Raw genomic sequence first — 18,422 nt, 5'->3', positions numbered from 1 at the left:
CCATCCATGCGGCTCTGATCATTCGAGAAGCTATAGGTGGCGCCACTTCCTGGATAGCCTGGAGAATGAGCGCTGACGATGGTAATCCAGAATTCGGGGTAATCGGACCCCGGTACTAAAAATGCCGAAGAGGCGACGAAAAACATGATCGCTTTTCTTTGCCGAAAAAATTATCAGCGTTATTCAATTTTCTATGCAAAGTTACTTCACGGTAGTCGAGTAGCCCCGCCGTTATTACACAATAACAGGTGCTCCTCGTTTTTTAAAATCGTATACTTTTACCTAAAAAATCAATAGAAACGAGTCAACATTACTCATGAGGCGTATCACAGCGTGTGTAATAAATAAGCAAAAGGCCGATCGCAAGCGAATAGCGTCAACGAAATCCTATGCATGTTCTCGAATGTACTTTTGAATTCCGAGATCCGCACACGTCTCTCGGCAATTCGCTGATTCATTTTCCCCCGAGAAGACCCACACGGCGTCCCATTCGCGCAGACACACGTAGTCGCTGCGGCCACGCCACCGGAAGTACAGCGCTAGTCAACTCTTGGCGCGAGCTCAAACTGAGCCGAATTAACCGCGACTCGGACGGCGTTTATCGTCCTCGCGGACAGCGAAATAAGCCATGAAACGTTTTTTCGAGCTTCTTTTATTCGAGAAAGCAGTCGCGACTGATCGGTTTCTTTAATCGCGATCGTTTAGCCGAGCCGGTAGACGCAGAGACGGAAGTGCCGGTTTGCGGCTAGAGCGAATTGTTCTGGAAGCTTCTAGAAGGTTCTGGAAGGTTCGAGACGCGGTGCACGAGGCCGTATATAAAGTCGTTTGCCGACCGGCGCGCCGCATAAGAACGAGTACCACCGAGAGTTGCGTCCCGTGCTGGTGATTGAAAGCATTTTTACTCATCGTGATCCTGCTTGATTGACGTTTTTTTACAATAACTTAGAAAGGTAAGGATTTTCTTTACATTTCCAACCGATTGTTTCGCGGATTTAACAGTTTTATCGTCGAGAAAACTCAGCGCGAAGTTGAGAGCGTCCGATGGGCGGGCGCTGAGCACGTTTTTTTTTTGTTCGAGTAAAAAGCTGATTTTTCTGCAAATAGGATACGACATTTTTTTCTACGGTTAATTTTGCAATCGTGACTAGATATTACATCGTTTTTTGCCAAAGGCTTTTGCTGGAAAATTCGATAACGGCGATTTTTCACGCGGGGTAGTGATTCACGGAATGGCTGTCATTTTATTGATTTCATCGCTCTAGTTAACGGTCTTTTGTTGTGTTTGTTAATTTTTTAATGTCCTTTTTCATCATTTTTGGAAATGCAGGATGATGCAATATCGATTTTTTGTTAAAATTTCAGGGTATTGTTAATTTATTTTCCGGATTTAATGATTTTCCAATTGTTTTTATAAGCGCGGCGTGAGTCGTGAATTTAGTAACTGATTTTTTTTATTGTTTTTACAGATGGTTGACGCTAAGACTGACAAAATGGAGACTGCAGGAGGAGAGGTTGAGACCTTTGCTTTCCAAGCTGAAATCGCCCAGTTGATGTCCCTCATCATCAACACTTTCTACTCGAACAAAGAAATCTTCCTCCGAGAATTGATTTCCAACTCCAGTGATGCCCTGGACAAGATCCGTTACGAATCTTTGACAGACCCCACAAAGTTGGAGGCTTGCAAGGACCTCTACATCAAGATTATTCCCAACAAGAATGACCGCACACTGACCATCATCGACACTGGTATTGGTATGACCAAAGCCGATTTGGTTAACAACCTTGGAACCATCGCCAAGTCCGGAACTAAGGCCTTCATGGAGGCTCTCCAGGCTGGTGCTGACATTTCTATGATTGGTCAGTTTGGTGTTGGTTTCTACTCGGCCTACCTCGTTGCTGACAAAGTCGTTGTTGTGTCGAAGCACAATGATGACGAGCAGTACGTTTGGGAATCCAGCGCCGGAGGATCTTTCACTGTCAAGGTAGACAATGGTGAGCCTCTTGGACGTGGAACCAAGATCATCCTCCACTTCAAGGAAGACCAATCCGAGTATTTGGAGGAAAGCAAGATCAAGGAAATCGTCAAGAAGCACTCCCAGTTCATTGGCTACCCCATCAAACTTGTAGTACAAAAGGAGCGTGAGAAGGAACTCAGCGACGACGAAGCTGAGGCTGAGGAGGAGAAGAAGGAAGAAGATGATGGAAAGCCCAAGGTTGAGGATGTCGGCGAAGATGAGGAGGAAGACACTGACAAGGAAAAGAAGAAGAAGAAGAAGACCATCAAAGAAAAGTATGAAGAAGATGAGGAACTCAACAAGACTAAGCCTATTTGGACCAGAAATGCTGACGACATCACCCAGGAAGAGTACGGTGAATTTTACAAGTCGTTGACCAACGACTGGGAAGACCACCTGGCTGTAAAGCACTTCTCTGTAGAAGGTCAATTGGAGTTCAGAGCTCTTCTGTTCGCGCCAAGGCGTATGCCCTTCGATCTCTTTGAGAACAAGAAGAGGAAGAACAACATCAAGTTGTACGTACGTCGTGTCTTCATCATGGACAACTGCGAAGAGTTGATCCCCGAGTACTTGAACTTCATGAAGGGAGTCGTCGACAGCGAAGATCTTCCTCTGAACATTTCTCGTGAGATGTTGCAGCAGAACAAGATCCTTAAGGTCATCAGGAAGAACTTGGTCAAGAAATGTCTGGAACTTTTCGAAGAACTCACCGAAGACAAAGAGTCCTACAAGAAGTTCTATGAACAATTCAGCAAGAACATCAAGCTTGGAATCCACGAAGACAGCGCCAACCGCAGCAAGCTGGCCGATTTGCTCCGTTACCACACGTCCGCTTCCGGTGATGAGGCGTGCTCCCTCAAGGACTACGTTGGTAGGATGAAGGAGAACCAGAAGCACATCTACTACATCACTGGTGAAAGCAAGGAGCAGGTAGCCAACAGCTCGTTCGTCGAGCGAGTAAAGAAGCGTGGTTTCGAGGTCGTCTACATGACCGAGCCCATCGATGAGTACGTCGTTCAGCAAATGAAAGAATACGACGGAAAGCAGCTGGTCTCTGTCACCAAGGAGGGCTTGGAGCTGCCTGAAGACGAAGAAGAGAAGAAGAAGCACGAGGAAGACAAGTCCAAGTTCGAGAACCTCTGCAAGGTCATGAAGAACATCCTGGACAACAAGGTCGAGAAGGTTCTGGTATCCAACCGTCTTGTTGACTCTCCATGCTGTATTGTCACCTCTCAGTACGGCTGGACCGCCAACATGGAAAGGATCATGAAGGCTCAGGCTCTCCGTGATGCTTCCACCATGGGTTACATGGCAGCCAAGAAGCACCTCGAGATCAACCCTGACCACCCAGTCATTGATACTCTGAGGGAGAAGGCTGAGGCTGACAAGAACGACAAGTCTGTGAAAGACTTGGTCGTTCTCCTGTTCGAGACTGCCCTCTTGTCGTCTGGTTTCAGTCTGGACGAGCCCCAGGTTCATGCCGCCCGCATTTACAGAATGGTCAAGCTTGGACTTGGAATCGACGAGGAAGAGCCTGTCCCCGAAGAAACCAAAGTCGCCGAGGAGGTGCCGCCCCTGGAGGGTGGTGAGGATGATGCGTCGCGCATGGAGGAAGTCGATTAAGAAACTCGTTACTTGTACAACATGTAATATAATGTTCGAAATTTCTAGGAAAAAACAAAGAAGCCACGTTTTATGTGGCACACGCGTGTGCATCCCTCCTGACACTACTGTATTATAAAAAATTGTCATTGTTGTTAGGATTCTTATTTTAATTATAATTTAATTATAAATCATTCCTACGTAAGATAAGCCACCAAAACACCAAATACATATTTCATTTTCAATTAGTTTAATAATTAATAAAGAAAAGCCATCTTTTAATCATAAATACACATCTTGTTATTTAAAAATTGTCATTCCTCAACCCTTATCCTTGTCAATTGTATGAATATCTAAAATATATTTTAAATATCAATAGTTATGAAAAAAAATTTAATTTCTCATCTTTATTGTACCTTCAATATTTAATTTTTAGAATTAAAGTATACAAAGTGTTTAGAAAGTAATCATTGTTTTATAAATAGACTTAGCTGAAAAAAATTATAATATATGTACTTATTCTTTATTTCAATTCATTGCATGCATAAAAGAAAAAATTCAAATAAAAAGCTTTTGATTTCAAAAGCTGTAGATTCAACCAGCGTCCTCTGCTGGGAGCTTTTCAAAGCTCGTCGCGCAATGTCCAATATTCCGTCAGTATTATGGGTCAGACATCACGGGTCAAGTTGTTGACATAATAATTTTTCATGAAATTGACTTCAAATCATCTGCCCGAAACTGAATTCTGTAAATAACGCCATGGCGAGTAAAGGCTGGAAGGTTCGTTGATTAAGCCTTTAATTCTTTACCCCCAATAAACCGTATCAAACGTAATAGATTAAGATAACTTTTGCTATACTCGATAAAAATTCTATTTCCAGGTCGTCCAGGCTCACGTGCCGCTTATAAGATTCCGTAAAGGAGGAAACAGTCGAGGTACTCGATCTTCATTTTTTTGTCTCATTGTCAATCATTTCCCTAAATGTACGAAAAGAATCCTAAACATTTTGTTGGTTAGTTGCAGCAGCAGCAGCTAAACCAGCCTCAGCTCCATCTGGCGCAGGGGCGGCTGCTTCGAGCAAACAGCAGGGGGCAACTGGACCGAACGTTGTCGTACTGCCGATCATCGAAGATTTTCAACTTCCTTTGAGATTCCAAAGAAGACCGATCGATATCAAGGAAATAGAATATATCAACGTTAGTCTTCATCCTCTTTCCTGTTGTCTTCGTTACGCAACGTCGATCATTGTTTCATTATTAAAATTTTGTTTCAGCGCGGAGGTCCGGAATAAGCCTACGTTGCAAACTGAGTTATCCCCAAGGGTGTCGTCTCATTGTATAAATACACTAAGTAATAGCAGCAGAGCCAATCGTTATACAAAACCTCGTTACACAAAAAAAAAAATGTTGAAGAAGACTAATATATAATAAACTGAAGCGCAAAGCGAAAAATTTCCCAAGTGTCTCTCCGAGTCTTTCTATAATAAGTATCCGCAGAAGCGTCTCCTTGAACCCAGTGTCAGTCAAGTCCCATGAGCAAGGCTAAACAGTCAATTGCGACACTTCATGCATCTATATATTGTACACCGCAGCGAGTCGCGCGTCCGCGAGAGCTTTTATGCCCGGCGCGCGCTAAAATTGCGTGACGCGTGTGTGTATAATGCGTGCGCGAAGATTTGACATTGCCTATAGGATGGCTCGCTATTTTTGGTTTGGCCTTTTCTAATGTCCGCAAAGTGTATATTAGAAACGAGCGAGATTAAAAATAGCCCTTACTCTCTCTCTCTCTCTCTCTCTCTCACGCGCGCGCGAATCCCGCAAGCTCAGCGGCTAAAAGCTATTATTCAGCCGGCCTCTAGCGCGTGTCGTTGGTTAATTTCGCGCTATTCAAAGTATAATAACGAGCTCTTTTGTCGCGAGCCGCGTGTGTGCATAATTAAAAAGTTCAGTGTGCAGCGAGTCGCGGCCTCTCCGAGGTCCGCATAGAGAGATATGCCTTTGCAGTAGTGTAGATAGTGAGCTATACTCTACACGCGTATAGGAGATAGCAGACGACGCGCGGCTCTTTCCAGAAATACATGCGTGTGGGCGCTGCTGCTGCTGCGCGAAGCTGTCTGCTGGGGGGGTCGCGATTCGCGAATGCAGCACTGATCTTGCGCGGCAGCGAAGCCTCTTCTGCTCCAGTAGCTATACGTACGCAGTTGTCGAAAGAGACGCGGTGAAGAGAAGAAGACGGGCGGGCCCTCATCGCCTGCGGCAGATCATCGTCATCCTAAATGTGCAGCAGCCCATCAACCTGTTCTGCCCGTGCGAAATCGATGGGACCGGGGAAGTTGGCCTGACGAATATTGCGCGTTAAATACCGAGACGAACTTCGTACGACGACTAATACGACTATACGCAACTATTCACGGCGATTCGAATTAACATTAATACAAGCTCTGCGTCAGCAGCAGCGCAACGACACAGTAACAAAGTTTTCCTGCGTTTTCCGCGAAAACCTACGAAAATTGCAAACCCCACGAAGAGGACGTCAATATGACGGAGACGACGACCGAGTTCGGCCCTCGGAAGACGGCAATAATCATCGCGATCGTAGCGGGATGCTTCGCTATGCTGTGGCCCAAAATTTTGTACCCGATGCTCACGGGGTCTGTTAATCCACCACACTCAGCGGACAGCTCCGGTGAGAATACGTTTTTAATATCCTATATAACTGTACTTTGATTTATTTGTTTATATGTCCTTTATTTTGAGCACGCCTACGTTCGTTTTTATTTTACTTTCGTATCTTTTTTTGCGATATTCACTATAGGCTGTTGTGATGTGATATTTGAGAGCGACGTAACTGCTGTTGATATAATGCAAGAGCTGTGCCACAATATCATAAGACATCACCAGGTTGATCCCCGCGTGAGAGATGCGATTGCAGGAAACAAATTCAATAAACTGACTCCATCCAGCGCGAGTCTCTGCAGAGAAGAAGTGCTAGCTAGATGTGGCATAGATGTGTCCTCATTCTTGGCGGAAAAAGAGCGATTAAAGAAATCTTATAAGCAGGTCTTAGAAGAGATTAGAGGATTCAACGGTTCCTTGTGCCTTAAAATGCAATTCGGAGTCCCATTGTCACGATTAGGGACACCGCATCTTATTAGATATCATATTTTGATGCCACATAGTAAGACATTTATTTTCAAAAGCTGATACAGTGTGAGTTTATTAACAAATTTTGGCATCATAATTCTAACTTGCTACCAGCTCTGAAACTAATAAATAGCATTCTCTTCTGTATACCTCCGCAAATAACAAGTTATTTTAAGACTAGCAAACTTTTCTATCTCCTGTACTAATTCAATACAATAGGATTTTCATTGATAAAAACTAATCTCCAGTGAAAATATTTACACGCTAAAGCAACAGATAAGCCATTCTGGACCAGTTAGTCATGCATGCGTACGTGAACAGTAAATTTGAGGCATCCATTTGGTGATTGGCAGATTTCCAACTTCAAAAACATAACAGTTGGCAAGCACAAGGTTTAGAGCCACTGTCATAGTTCGAAATACATTCTTTATTACCGTTTCAGAAAAGAAAACCAACAATTTTTCTGTATTTTTTCTGATGTCTTGATAAAAATAATCTATCCATTCGCTTACATAATCATAACACCTCAATGCGTTAAATCCATTGTTTCAAGGTCATGATGTACGTTTACTAAAATACATCTCTGTTACAGGTACTATAAGGCAAGAACGCCAAACCCCACCTCATGCTGGAAGCTACCACCCTGCTCTCAGGGAGCGAGGTCGAGCCATTCCATCATCTCACATTGTGCCTAGAATTCAAGACAGACCTGACCACATAGCACCCATGAAAATGCGACCACCAATGGGAGGTGCAGGCCACGTGGTTGCGGCACCTAAAGGAAACGGATCTTTAGGACTCCTCATGCCACTTTATACAATAGGAATCATTATCTTTTTCCTCTATACAATTTCAAAGGTACTTATGGGAATCATCATGCCTCTTTATACTATTGGAAACGTTGTATCTTTCCTCTATAAAGTTCTGCAGGTACTTATTTTGTTCTCCCTGTTTTCTTGAGTTTGACTAACTTTTTCTTTAACTCTCTTGTGAACATGCTTGTTTTTTTCATTTTATTTCCACAAGTTTAGTTTTCCCTGCTACGACCTTATGAATCGCTTAAATTTGGATTGATGATTTGAGAGCTTTTAATTTCTAATAAAATTATAAGGATAAAAATTAATATACTTATATAAATTCATTCTCAGGTTTTAAGAAAAACTGCTGATAGTGAAATAATGAGGCCAGAATATTCGACAGCTGCAGCTGAAAGGGAATACCAGAAACTAGTTTTTAATCCAGAAGTGTTTGCTGCTGCTGTAACTGCAGTCAATGGACAACCTGAGCAGCGCGAAAGGCCAACAACCCCAATTGAAGAACCACCTCCAACAATTGATGAGTTACAAGAACGTAAGTTGCTTCTTTTCCTTTTTCTATAAAATAATGTAATAGTCTAAAAGTTGTGGGAAAATTATTCATTGTCATTTATACTCCAATTGCGACTCAAAATTGTAAACGAATTTCCGACATGTACATGCTGCTGGAACACAAGAAGCGGCTGGTGATATAGAAATAGATCAACTCAGACGACGATTAGTTGAAACCGAAGCAGCTATGGAACGAATTGTTGTTCAAATGAGCAACTTATCGCGTACCGTTATCAGTTGTACAACCCCCACGCCAGAATCCAAGGTTTAAATGAGAGTTTTTGAAGCAAGCCATTTTTTTTTTAATTTTTCAATTTCCGTAACTCGTTAAACTGCACGTTTTTAGCGCACGTTTTATGCTTCTTTATATGCATCCGTATAAACATTTGGATCACGTAAATTTTTTTTTGTTATTTTTTGTTCTCAAAATTTTACAATTATATGGCCTGCATAGAAGTAGTATATTTTTTGAATACTCAAAGTTTTTGTTAATTATTAATATAGGTAATCCAAAGGATTCAATAAAACTGTTATTAGATATTTTAAGTTTATTGTTTATTATTTCTCATTTCCTAGTTGTAAGATGTTATTAATGTTATATCAATGTAAGTCCTGAAGGAAAAAAGGTGGGTTTCAAATGTGAATATAGTTTATAATTTGCAGTAGCATTCGAATTGGAGATATTGGCAATCCAAACTTTGTAATTTTTGTTATAATTTCGTATTTTTTCAACAAGTAGATCAAGCTCCCAAGTCTAATGGTCTGGCAGCTGGGCTCAGCCCCAATTCAAAGGTATTTTCCTATCATTAGAGAGTGTCGCTCTCTTTGCTGGAAAATAACCAGTAGTTTGATGCTGCTTTTGGTTAAGGAATTTTTTCATATTCCAATATATATTTATCGCTCATTTTATAGAAAGCATACACAGGGAAAAAATTCTTTGACTTGTTTTGAGACTTGAAAGTTTTTGTATCTTTGAACTCATTTATACTTTTGCATAAAAGAGTTTCAGCTTTTTCTAACTTAGCATGCTAATGCCGAGCATTTTCTTATATTTATTTCTTATTTTCCTTAAATTGTTCAGTAATCAAATAATGTAACATTCAAATTGTTGAAATGTATCAGGTCCAAGATGACCAAGATGAGAATGAGCTTGAAGAGTTTCATGAAGCATCACCTACAGTGAAAGTTTTGAACATGGAAATGACTACATCTTGCGAAGGTAGACAGAAATGTAGTAGGCCTACAACACCAGTTCTCTTTACATCTCATGGGTAAAATAACCATTATTTTGTATACATCAATTAATCTTTGAAAATTTTTCGATTTGACGAAATTTTTTGTTTTCAGTCACACTGAAGAAAAAGAAGAAAAGTCACCTCCGATTTCTATTTACTTGGAAGGTTCTCTTCCTCCACAATGCGAACTGCTTGTAACAGATTCGAAAACACAAGAGATACAAGAGGAGGAAAATGTGGAAGTCCCAGTTGTTCTTTCTGGCAAAATGACACTTTCCCTCATCAGCCTTGACCAGGTAGCAGCTGTAAGAAAATATTAAAATAACCAACAGAATCAAATGAAACTACGGAATCTTTTTTTATTTGGTGATTCATTTATTTATTTAATTTCGTTAGCTTTGCACTAACAAAGGCTGCTAACAAATTAAACAATTTTTTGCTAATCTATGGAGTTTTATAGTTTTTCACATGTAGTACTTTTTTACATACTAATGATAATGACATTAGTTATAAACCATTCTTTTAACTTAATTATAAACAAATACTAATTATTTTTTAGAACGTGCAATGGCCTAACTATAATACATTATAATTAATTTTTGTTTAAATATTAACTATATTAATATTAATTTAACTCGGTTTTATAAATTAAAAATGTTTGTATAACAAGCTATCATATTTCAACTAATATAACTGTTTCTAATATGCTCTATTCTAATTTTTTTACTTAGGAATCCCAAGAGAATGACCAACTTGAAAATGAAGCTGCAAGCAAACTTAAACAAAGCAACCAGGACAATTTGTCGAGTGAACGTGATGAAAGTGAACCGAAAAATGTGGATAAAATATCAAGCAATAACAGAGTGGAGACGGGAAACCAAAGAAAAGAGCATTATGAAAGTGGCGAAGACGAAGAAGAAGATGAAGAAGACGATGAAGAAGTGGAAGAAGTAGAAGAAGAGGAAGAGGAGGAAGGAGAAGAGGAAGAAGAGGAGGAGGAGGAAGATGAAGAGGAGGAGGAGGAGGAGGAGGAGGAAGAAGTGGAAGAGGAAACAGATGAAGAGTTAGAAGAAGAGGTGAAGGAAAGGGAAGATTTCAAGGTCAGAAATTATGTATCGCAAACAACTGGGCTGGACAAAAATCACGAAAATAAACAAAAATATAATGAAGATATCAGCAAAAATCTTGCATCTCGTATAGGTGATGATAATAATATTGCCAAAGAAAGTGAAGTTGATGAAACGGAAGATGATGAAGAACAAAGCGAAGAAGAAGAATATGAGGAAGAGGAGGTAGAAGTCGTAGAGGTTGAAGAAGGAGAAGATGACGAAGAAGAAATAGAAGTACAAGGAAAAGTGGAAGAACTAGAAGAAGAGGAGGAAGATGATGAGGAAGAAGAGGAGGAAGAAGAGGAAGAGGAGGAAGAGGAAGAGGAGGAAGAGGAAGAAGAAGAAACGGAAGACGACGATGAAGATAATGAAGATAGTAGAACAATGAAAATAAAACAGCCAATAGTTATCAAAAATAGAAATTAGAAAATTTACATCTAGTTCAATTTCGAAAGATTAACGTTTATATACAGATTATCATAGAACGTTTATGGAGTCGTTTTTTACAAATCATATTTGAATAAAAATTCATATAAGATACATACCTACCATACGTTACATTGAGAACTAGTTTAAAATGATTTTATCTCATACAGTTCGTTTATGACAAGTATATGCCTGTTGTGGATACACGTGATTAATTTTTTATGCTATAGGAATATTTAAATAAATTGATGGATTTATGAATTTTTATGCAAATTTTATTCATCTATAGCAACATTATTCCTATAACTTTATATATCACGAGTATAAATATTTTATGTGTTTTAATTTATACTTGCAATAAATCATACTCTTTTCATATAAATTGTTATCTATATATAATACCCTTTTACAGATATTGCGTATAGTAATTATGAAAGTACTGAAATTGAAAGTTCTGAGATTTTTCTGAAAATGGAAATTTCACCATGTGCAATCCGAAACTTTTTTTTACCATTTATCTATCTTATTGTTCAATTGAAAAAAAAATGTTAATACACATTAATATACCAATTTTAATAAAACTTATTGCTGTTGATTTATTTCCTCAATTCGAACGTCGTATAAGCCTCTTACATTTAGTTTCAATATTTACTGCTTTTTTTATTCATTTTAATGTAATAATAAATAATTCTAAAAGAATACAAATTTTTTTAAAAATATCATTTGTACAATTTTTAAAATTTTAATGCTAATTTCAAAAACGATATATAGTATATAACATACAGAGTGTACGAAATTTAAAAAAGGCGCCACTTGGACTGAGTTCCGGATCTGGCTCTTTTTCCGGTTTGGCTAACTTAAGACCGACGGAATCATGAAGGCCAAGGGAGAAGTAAGTAAAATTTTACCATTTTTCGACATAAATATGGGTAAATTTTTGCAAAAAGTGATTCCTTATGTTTTAAGCTTTATTTTGATTACTGCCACTTATTTTTTTATTGGCTAAAAATCGAAAATATTGGTCTCACGTTTCGACATGTTGTTGGCATGGCAGCTCTCACATGTGTTGCTTTACCAATTCAATAATAATGTTACAAAAATGGAAATATCGTAAGCTCATATTAATAATTTTGGAAGTATTTTAAATGCAACAAATAAACTGCATACATAAAATTACTTCTCTTCAAGCAACATAGGAGTTTTATTATTGTGCATTCCTAACCTCACTTTTTAATCTTCATCTCAATTTGTATTATTCAAGTTCTAATATAAAAACTGATCTTCTAATTAAAACATTAATCCTAAATATTTTTAATATCATTTTAAAAAATAGGGTATTCCGTGTACAAAAATTCGACCTTATTTTAATAAAAAATCATGATCATAGTTGAAGGAGTACGAGGTGATTGGGCGTCAGCTGCCCACAGAGAAGGTGAAGACCACTCCTCTCTACAAAATGAGGATATTTGCTCCAGATGCAATTGTTGCCAAATCCAGGTTCTGGTACTTCTTACGTCAACTTAAGAAATTTAAGAAATCAACCGGTGAAATTGTATCCCTGAAGCAGGTAATTCATAATACTTGGTACTTTTTTTTTATAGTATTATACTATAACTTGTGTATTTAAATCTGGTATTACTATTGCAGATCGCAGAAAAATCACCCATCAAGATTAAGAACTTTGGAATCTGGCTGAGGTATGACTCCAGGTCTGGTACACATAACATGTACCGTGAATACCGTGATTTGTCTGTTAGCGGTGCTGTAACTCAGTGCTACAGAGACATGGGTGCTCGCCATCGTGCTAGAGCTCACTCTATCCAAATTATTAAGGTGGAAGTTGTAAAAGCTGCTAACTGCCGCAGGCCACAAGTCAAACAATTCCATGATTCCAAGATACGTTTCCCTCTGCCAAAACGTATTCAACACAGCAGCAGTATGCCTACCTTCAGTGTACGCAAACCAAGAACTTATTTCCTGTAAACTCCTTCATTTCATTTGATACTGCTGTAAGACCTTGGCTTAAGGAAATAAAAATTAAAAAAAATTGATTTCAGTTGTTACTAAATTAATTTACTTGTTCCATAATTTATAGCACATTTTTGAGCAGTAAAAATATTTTTGCTTTCAAAATAAATTAAGATTAGGTAATTCTTAAATTATTTTCTTCATTTGCTTAGCAAAATTTGTATTATTTAAATTAAAAATATCTTCATAAGCAGTATTAAAATTATTTGTAGAATTAATATAGGTTCATAAATATAGAATATTGATTTAAAAATATAAATATTTATTTTTGTATAAAGTAAAAAATATAGTTATAATTATTTTTATAATAAAACTAAATACATTTATTTAATAGTGAGTGGACTGTAATCTAAAAGCCATTTCAATTAGATTTTGTGGTGTGCAATCTTGATAGCATATATACAATTCTTTCGGTCTTGGAGTAGTGTATAATCGTCCAACTACCCAATATATACAATTTTCCCATTCAAAAAGAATGCCATGTTCTTTTATGGCAATTAAACTTTTGTTTATTACAGCTTTTCCTGCATCATGACTTAACAATTTTTTGTATCTTTTTGTATCACTTAATAATTTATGAATAGTTTGGCTACAGATATTTATATTTGAAAGGAATTCTGGATCCAATTGATTTAGTTTTGAAGAGACAAGAATACCTTCAAATAAATCTATATGAACATAGTACAGTAGAGAATTCTTGTCACCTGTTGTAATGACTTTAGGTATAATGTATTCTGCTTGATTAAGTAGGTTTTCTCGAATGTTACTTATATCAGAAATACCCAGTTGTTCATTCTAAAATGAATTATATTTTTATTTAAAAAATGTGAGTATATTGAAAGATAATACTGATTACAAGTATATATACTCACATCTAGGTCTGAATCACTATCATCAGAATGTCTTGATGCTATCATATTAGTTCTCTCTCTTGTTGCTCGTCTTCCCAAAATTGGTGCAGCCTGATCACTCATTTCACTAACTTGACTGAGTGAATCTTGACTTGGTGAATCTCGAGAATCTCGAGTTTCTAAAGAATATGCTAAAATTAAAAGTGTTGCCATCAGTCAAATTTGTTGAAACTTGCTTCTAAAGTAAATGATAAAAATAATGTATACCAGAATTTAGTTCAAGTCTAGATTCTTCATAATTTCTACTCTTTGTAAAACTTGTATTGTCATAGGTAGACTTGATTGTATTGGAAGATAAATTACTCAAAGATTTAGATTGATTTGTCTTAATGAAACCAACCAGATTTTCAGCAATACTTAAAGGCATTTTTGATGACATTGACTCTTTTTGTGGTGTAATGATTTCTGGTTTAGCATTGGCATTGATCCATTTTTCTGCCAGCATTGATATACCAATTTTCCTGATATGTTTGAGAGTTTCTTGAGCCTCTTCGACATAGAATATATCTGGACCAGAGTTCCCTTCAAATCTAAATAAAAAAAACATGTATCGATTTTTTAATTTTTTTCCCACGAAATTAGATATTATTTAAAAAAATCAAATCTTACACTGCTGTACAACCCCCTGATTCAAGAACTACTACAAGCAGATCATGTCCATATCCAACAATAAGTAAAAACCATCTATCTGCTAATGGGTAAACATTATCCTCTTCCCATGCTATTTTTCTATTCACACAGGATGCAGGATATATTCTTTTCCAAACAATAAGAGATTTAACTTGTTCACTATTCATAAGATTGATCAGACCATGTCGTCTTAAAAATGAATGCACTTGAACAAGATCTTCAGCAGGAAGATGAGATCCAAGCAGATATCTTTTGTGGTATAAACAACTACCTAAAATTGTGTATAATCTTTGACATTCCATAGGGTCATGATTCTGCAAATATTAAAACACAAGATTATTTAAGTTTAAAAACTGCTGAATGAGTAGAAAATAAAAATACCCAATCTCTATAATCCATTGCTTCCATTTCAGTCAGAGCTGCATCAATTTGTATTTGAGCATCTCTTGGCAGTTCTATTGACTGGACAGCTGGTAATAAGAAGTTAAAATCAGTTTGCCTTATATCATCTACATTTGTACTGTTTTTCAGATTTTCTGAACTACTTTTAGTCATTGTGAGCTTGTCTTTGTAAAGTCGAGAAAAGAAAAGATAAAAGAAGTGATCTAAATATAAGTGATTATCTTCTATTTCAAAGCACTTGGGTACACTTTCATTTGTGAAAGCCAAAGAGCATACAATATCCTTTGAAAGTTCCATGGCTTCTTGTTTGTTACAACTATTAAATAAAGAAAAGAGACATTATACAATTAGAAGAAAACGAATTTGAGTTTATGAAGTTTAAAAATTGTTTACCATTTGTCTGGTATACATATCAGTAACAGTTGTTCTTCATAGCAAAAATAGATAATGTGTGCCAAGCCATTGGAAGACATCACAGTTGTACTAGACATGATAAAGAATAATTAATATTGGTAATATTTAAAATTTTAGCACAGCATTATTTTTTATACTACCTAACAGGTTGAGGTCCAATAATATCTGGTAGCATATGATTCAATGTGACAAATGCTCCTTTTGTTGTTGAAAGAAAAGAGTGCACATTCTTATTCTTTGATTTAGGAAATGAATATAATATACCCTGCAAGTCTGTGTCATTCTCTGAAAATTCTGTGATTTTCATGCAGACCACACCTAGAGAGTCTTTTATTAAAGAATCCATGAGAATTTTACTTTCTTCTTTATCAACTAATTGTCTTGCTAATAATGATTGCTAAAATGTTAAAATTCAGCATGAATACAAATTGATGGAAAACTTATATAATTATTAAAGAAAAAAAAAGACCCACATTGGGGCAACTCATAGTTGGTGATGAATTTTCATAATTTGTTTCAACAGATGTCCTTTGAAATTGGCAAACCACCTGCAAAGAAAATTAATTAACAATTATGCAGTTTTGAATAGCTTCAATTATATAGACACAAAATTTAATATCTTACACTTGTTGGAGAAACAATTCCAGAAAGTATTTCATCTATATTGTGATTATTGATTTCCTTTGAATTTATATTTTGAAGCCAGTCACCTACTCTAATATTTTTACTCTTTAAAGCTTCGCCATCGGGTACAAATCCAGCTACTATAATCTTTGATTTGTCTGATGCTATTCGTGGAATAATTCCTAAATAAGCCTCACATGTTGTAGCCCGTCTCCCAAGCTTATGTCTTTTTTCCGGATCTATCCAAATATTAACTATGTACTTTTCTCCTTTTGTGAAATCTTCCAAAGCAGTTTCCCTTTGTTTATTAAGTTTATTAATGGACTCATGATTTTGTTTTAATTCTGAAGCCAAGCCATTTATTCTCACGCTGTGCCTGTAACTCTCCTTACGTTTTATCAAACGTATCAATTTTCCAGCTCTTGTGCTTCTACGCCGAGTCAATTCAGGTGGAGGAGAAATATATTGGTTACTTTCACAAATTTTGTTTTGAGCAGAAAATGATTCTGATAATGATTCAATATAAAAAACTTCTCCTGATGGACTTATTTCAGATTCCCATTCGATAGCTGAACTGCAATTTTTTTCAGATGTAAATATTTAATACTTAGTATTTTACAATAACAAGAAAAATAAAATTTACCTTGAACTGTTTGAGTAATAAGATCCTGAACTAGAACCACTATCACTGGCCCAACATTCATGCTCTTCATCCACAGGATTCTTCTCATTTCTGACATATCCAGAAGTTTGCTCTTCATGTTGATAAACAGAACTTTTGTCTTTCAAACTATTCATTTTTTATAGAAAAATATCGTAACCATTTGATGAATAAAAAATTTCATTATTGAAAATTTAAATTACAAAATAACGAATAAGTCTCGACATTGTAATAGTTTTAAATATTTATTTAATCAGTACAGGTATTTACATCCACATGATTTGTGTACGCTTGGGCGCGCGTCGCCATTGGTGTGCAAACAGGGACATGCATATCCCGATTCACAGGTGAACAGTATATATATACACACACACATATATATATATAGGTAGTAGCATAGGTGTGGAAGGGAAGGGATTAAGAAACCGGTCATGCGGGGGCTTGACTGGTAACAATGCAAGTGTAGTATATCTATATTTGTATAGGTATAACATTCAATATATCATGGAAAAAAATACAACTTTTCATTCTAAACTCTTTTTTATTAATCATATCTGATAAATAAAAATTGATTAAACATTTTAAACATTTTAAAAGCAATTCAAATGTAGATTAAAACAAAATACAACTGTCTTAAAAGTATATGATGATAATTAAAAATATATTACCAATAATTTAAAAGAAATTAAATGAATAAACTATTTTCTAATATCAAAATAGTTGTATTTAACTAAATAAAAATAACTGTATGTTTTCTTTAAATATAAGAAAGCAGTTTATAACAATTAATATCTAAACTTTTTTATTTAATGTAGTTGTCTATATAAAATGGTTTGTTTATTTACAGTGTTTTATTTTGTGATTAATTGTCTCATGTATTCTCCCACCAGGAGAGAAGTCCAAGTCCAGGCTCATCAATGGCAGCCTCTAATGTGTAAGGTGATACACCTTCAGACTCTGTTTTTACAGTAGAATCTTTAGGTCCATGTGGATTGCATAGCAATGATTCTGTAAATGTTTCTTTTACCACTCTAAAACGAATGATTTCTCCAACATCCATGAACAGATCATGTTTGTCGCCATCACCAGTATCATATTCCCAAACCCACACTTGCTCTGCTTGGTCAAATCTTGACGGATACTGTAACTTGTGCTGTGGTATAACAATATCTTCAAAGAAGCCTAGTGTAACGTGTACACCATCCATATTACAACTTCTGATTTTTCCAATTAAAATTTCTTCCATGAAAGGCCGAAAAATAATATATCGGAAAATAACCTTTGTGTGCGAAGCCCCATCACCAGGGAAAATATATGATTCCTCTATTTTTGTAATATCATTTAGAGCGATACACAGTCCAACATTTAAATAGACTTTGTTGGAAAGCTTTCTGTTCAATTCATCCGTAATGGCATCATTCAACTTTTTCTTGAACTTCCAAGGTGGTATTCTGACTGTGTCTTTCATTTCAGCTAAGACGAACATTTTAGATTCTTATGACAACTCTGAAATCATTAATTTTTTTGAATAATTGATATTACATCATAACATAGATTTGTAAATAAATATTGTTACAAATCTTACAGGTTAGAAAGGCTCGTTCATACACTACAGAGTAGTATTTTATTCTACAAATCACACAATTTTGACCATTTGCCATTTACTCACCTTAAAAATATGAGCAGCCAATAATTAAATACGTATATCAAAGGCCTGTCATTTTTTTTTATTAATTTCAAGAACAAGCAGTAGAACGTCTCAACGTTGTTTATGAAATGCGTGTTTATGCAGAGGACGCAACTTGTGAATGCACGCGTGGTGTGTGAATTTATGTGAATATATATGTATATATA

The 18,422-nt window shown here is 36.4% G+C and overlaps 6 protein-coding genes across 18 annotated transcripts; 4 read left to right on the top strand and 2 right to left on the bottom strand.

The window, feature by feature from the left end:
- Nucleotides 1–538: 538 nt before the first annotated feature.
- Nucleotides 539–3,906, top strand: LOC100117412 (heat shock protein 83). The gene is made up of 2 exons (XM_003424156.5): nucleotides 539–950; nucleotides 1,467–3,906. Exon 2 carries the CDS (start codon nucleotides 1,467–1,469, stop codon nucleotides 3,636–3,638), a length of 2,172 nt encoding a protein of 723 aa, XP_003424204.1. The 5' UTR covers nucleotides 539–950; the 3' UTR covers nucleotides 3,639–3,906.
- A 246-nt stretch (nucleotides 3,907–4,152) lies between these two features.
- On the top strand, nucleotides 4,153–5,077 carry LOC100117455 (28S ribosomal protein S36, mitochondrial). 2 transcript variants are annotated; one of them, XM_001605198.6, is made up of 4 exons: nucleotides 4,153–4,397; nucleotides 4,499–4,553; nucleotides 4,636–4,814; nucleotides 4,892–5,077. In XM_001605198.6, the coding sequence occupies exons 1-4, from the start codon at nucleotides 4,377–4,379 to the stop codon at nucleotides 4,907–4,909; spliced, it is 273 nt and encodes a 90-aa protein (XP_001605248.1). In that variant the 5' UTR covers nucleotides 4,153–4,376; the 3' UTR covers nucleotides 4,910–5,077. The 2 variants fall into 2 exon arrangements, with proteins under 2 accessions (XP_001605248.1, XP_016839354.1); XM_016983865.3 differs by having other exon boundaries at nucleotides 4,232–4,397; nucleotides 4,642–4,814.
- Nucleotides 5,078–5,450: 373 nt separating this feature from the next.
- LOC100121582 (resistance to inhibitors of cholinesterase protein 3) lies at nucleotides 5,451–11,493 on the top strand. 9 transcript variants are annotated; one of them, XM_032598615.1, is made up of 8 exons: nucleotides 5,451–6,303; nucleotides 6,433–6,795; nucleotides 7,354–7,691; nucleotides 7,910–8,111; nucleotides 8,865–8,920; nucleotides 9,251–9,399; nucleotides 9,476–9,729; nucleotides 10,095–11,493. In XM_032598615.1, the coding sequence occupies exons 1-7, from the start codon at nucleotides 6,156–6,158 to the stop codon at nucleotides 9,681–9,683; spliced, it is 1,464 nt and encodes a 487-aa protein (XP_032454506.1). In that variant the 5' UTR covers nucleotides 5,451–6,155; the 3' UTR covers nucleotides 9,684–9,729; nucleotides 10,095–11,493. The 9 variants fall into 9 exon arrangements, with proteins under 9 accessions (XP_032454506.1, XP_032454505.1, XP_032454507.1 ...); XM_032598614.1 differs by lacking the exon at nucleotides 8,865–8,920 and adding an exon at nucleotides 8,254–8,393; XM_032598616.1 differs by having other exon boundaries at nucleotides 8,868–8,920; nucleotides 10,095–11,280.
- LOC100117500 (60S ribosomal protein L18a) lies at nucleotides 10,543–12,949 on the top strand. 2 transcript variants are annotated; one of them, XM_008215231.4, is made up of 3 exons: nucleotides 10,543–11,790; nucleotides 12,286–12,465; nucleotides 12,546–12,949. In XM_008215231.4, exons 1-3 carry the CDS (start codon nucleotides 11,773–11,775, stop codon nucleotides 12,879–12,881), a joined length of 534 nt encoding a protein of 177 aa, XP_008213453.1. In that variant the 5' UTR covers nucleotides 10,543–11,772; the 3' UTR covers nucleotides 12,882–12,949. The 2 variants fall into 2 exon arrangements, with proteins under 2 accessions (XP_008213453.1, XP_032454518.1); XM_032598627.1 differs by having other exon boundaries at nucleotides 11,786–12,008.
- A 218-nt stretch (nucleotides 12,950–13,167) lies between these two features.
- LOC100121603 (protein inturned) lies at nucleotides 13,168–17,210 on the bottom strand. 2 transcript variants are annotated; one of them, XM_008215236.4, is made up of 11 exons: nucleotides 16,551–17,210; nucleotides 15,908–16,481; nucleotides 15,757–15,831; nucleotides 15,424–15,680; nucleotides 15,263–15,352; nucleotides 15,013–15,185; nucleotides 14,849–14,937; nucleotides 14,447–14,781; nucleotides 14,045–14,367; nucleotides 13,799–13,968; nucleotides 13,168–13,721 (listed from the first exon to the last, which is right to left on the bottom strand). In XM_008215236.4, exons 1-11 carry the CDS (start codon nucleotides 16,703–16,705, stop codon nucleotides 13,254–13,256), a joined length of 2,709 nt encoding a protein of 902 aa, XP_008213458.1. In that variant the 5' UTR covers nucleotides 16,706–17,210; the 3' UTR covers nucleotides 13,168–13,253. The 2 variants fall into 2 exon arrangements, with proteins under 2 accessions (XP_008213458.1, XP_008213457.1); XM_008215235.4 differs by having other exon boundaries at nucleotides 14,849–15,185.
- Nucleotides 17,211–17,343: 133 nt separating this feature from the next.
- LOC100121620 (DNA-directed RNA polymerase III subunit RPC8) lies at nucleotides 17,344–18,398 on the bottom strand. Of its 2 annotated transcripts, none has more exons than XM_008215233.4 (2): nucleotides 18,238–18,398; nucleotides 17,344–18,074 (listed from the first exon to the last, which is right to left on the bottom strand). In XM_008215233.4, the coding sequence occupies exon 2, from the start codon at nucleotides 18,052–18,054 to the stop codon at nucleotides 17,440–17,442; it is 615 nt and encodes a 204-aa protein (XP_008213455.1). In that variant the 5' UTR covers nucleotides 18,055–18,074; nucleotides 18,238–18,398; the 3' UTR covers nucleotides 17,344–17,439. The 2 variants fall into 2 exon arrangements, with proteins under 2 accessions (XP_008213455.1, XP_008213456.1); XM_008215234.4 differs by having other exon boundaries at nucleotides 18,154–18,371.
- Between the last annotated feature and the right edge of the window lie 24 nt (nucleotides 18,399–18,422).

Source organism: Nasonia vitripennis, chromosome 3 (assembly GCF_009193385.2).
Source record: "Nasonia vitripennis strain AsymCx chromosome 3, Nvit_psr_1.1, whole genome shotgun sequence".
Taxonomy (NCBI): domain Eukaryota; kingdom Metazoa; phylum Arthropoda; class Insecta; order Hymenoptera; family Pteromalidae; genus Nasonia; species Nasonia vitripennis.
The sequence above is the reverse complement of the archived record's forward strand: the minus strand, read 5'-3'. Positions and strand labels throughout refer to the sequence as shown.

Excerpts from the sequence above, each read along its gene's own strand:
- LOC100117412 (XM_003424156.5), top strand. The coding sequence starts at position 1,467 with ATGGTTGACGCTAAGACTGACAAAATGGAGACTGCAGGAGGAGAGGTT.
- LOC100117455 (XM_001605198.6), top strand. The coding sequence starts at position 4,377 with ATGGCGAGTAAAGGCTGGAAG. Across the intron at positions 4,398-4,498 it reads TGGCGAGTAAAGGCTGGAAG|GTCGTCCAGGCTCACGTGCC; the intron begins GTTCGTTGATTA and ends TTCTATTTCCAG. Across the intron at positions 4,554-4,635 it reads TAAAGGAGGAAACAGTCGAG|TTGCAGCAGCAGCAGCTAAA; the intron begins GTACTCGATCTT and ends TTTGTTGGTTAG.
- LOC100121582 (XM_032598614.1), top strand. The coding sequence starts at position 6,156 with ATGACGGAGACGACGACCGAGTTCGGCCCTCGGAAGACGGCAATAATC. Across the intron at positions 8,394-9,250 it reads CCCCCACGCCAGAATCCAAG|GTCCAAGATGACCAAGATGA; the intron begins GTTTAAATGAGA and ends GAAATGTATCAG. Across the intron at positions 9,400-9,475 it reads GTTCTCTTTACATCTCATGG|TCACACTGAAGAAAAAGAAG; the intron begins GTAAAATAACCA and ends TTTTGTTTTCAG.
- LOC100117500 (XM_008215231.4), top strand. Across the intron at positions 12,466-12,545 it reads AAATTGTATCCCTGAAGCAG|ATCGCAGAAAAATCACCCAT; the intron begins GTAATTCATAAT and ends TTACTATTGCAG.
- LOC100121603 (XM_008215235.4), bottom strand. The coding sequence starts at position 16,705 with ATGAATAGTTTGAAAGACAAAAGTTCTGTTTATCAACATGAAGAGCAA. Across the intron at positions 13,969-14,044 it reads TAGACTTGAACTAAATTCTG|CATATTCTTTAGAAACTCGA; the intron begins GTATACATTATT and ends TTTTAATTTTAG. Across the intron at positions 13,722-13,798 it reads ATAGTGATTCAGACCTAGAT|AATGAACAACTGGGTATTTC; the intron begins GTGAGTATATAT and ends AATTCATTTTAG.
- LOC100121620 (XM_008215233.4), bottom strand. The coding sequence starts at position 18,054 with ATGTTCGTCTTAGCTGAAATGAAAGACACAGTCAGAATACCACCTTGG.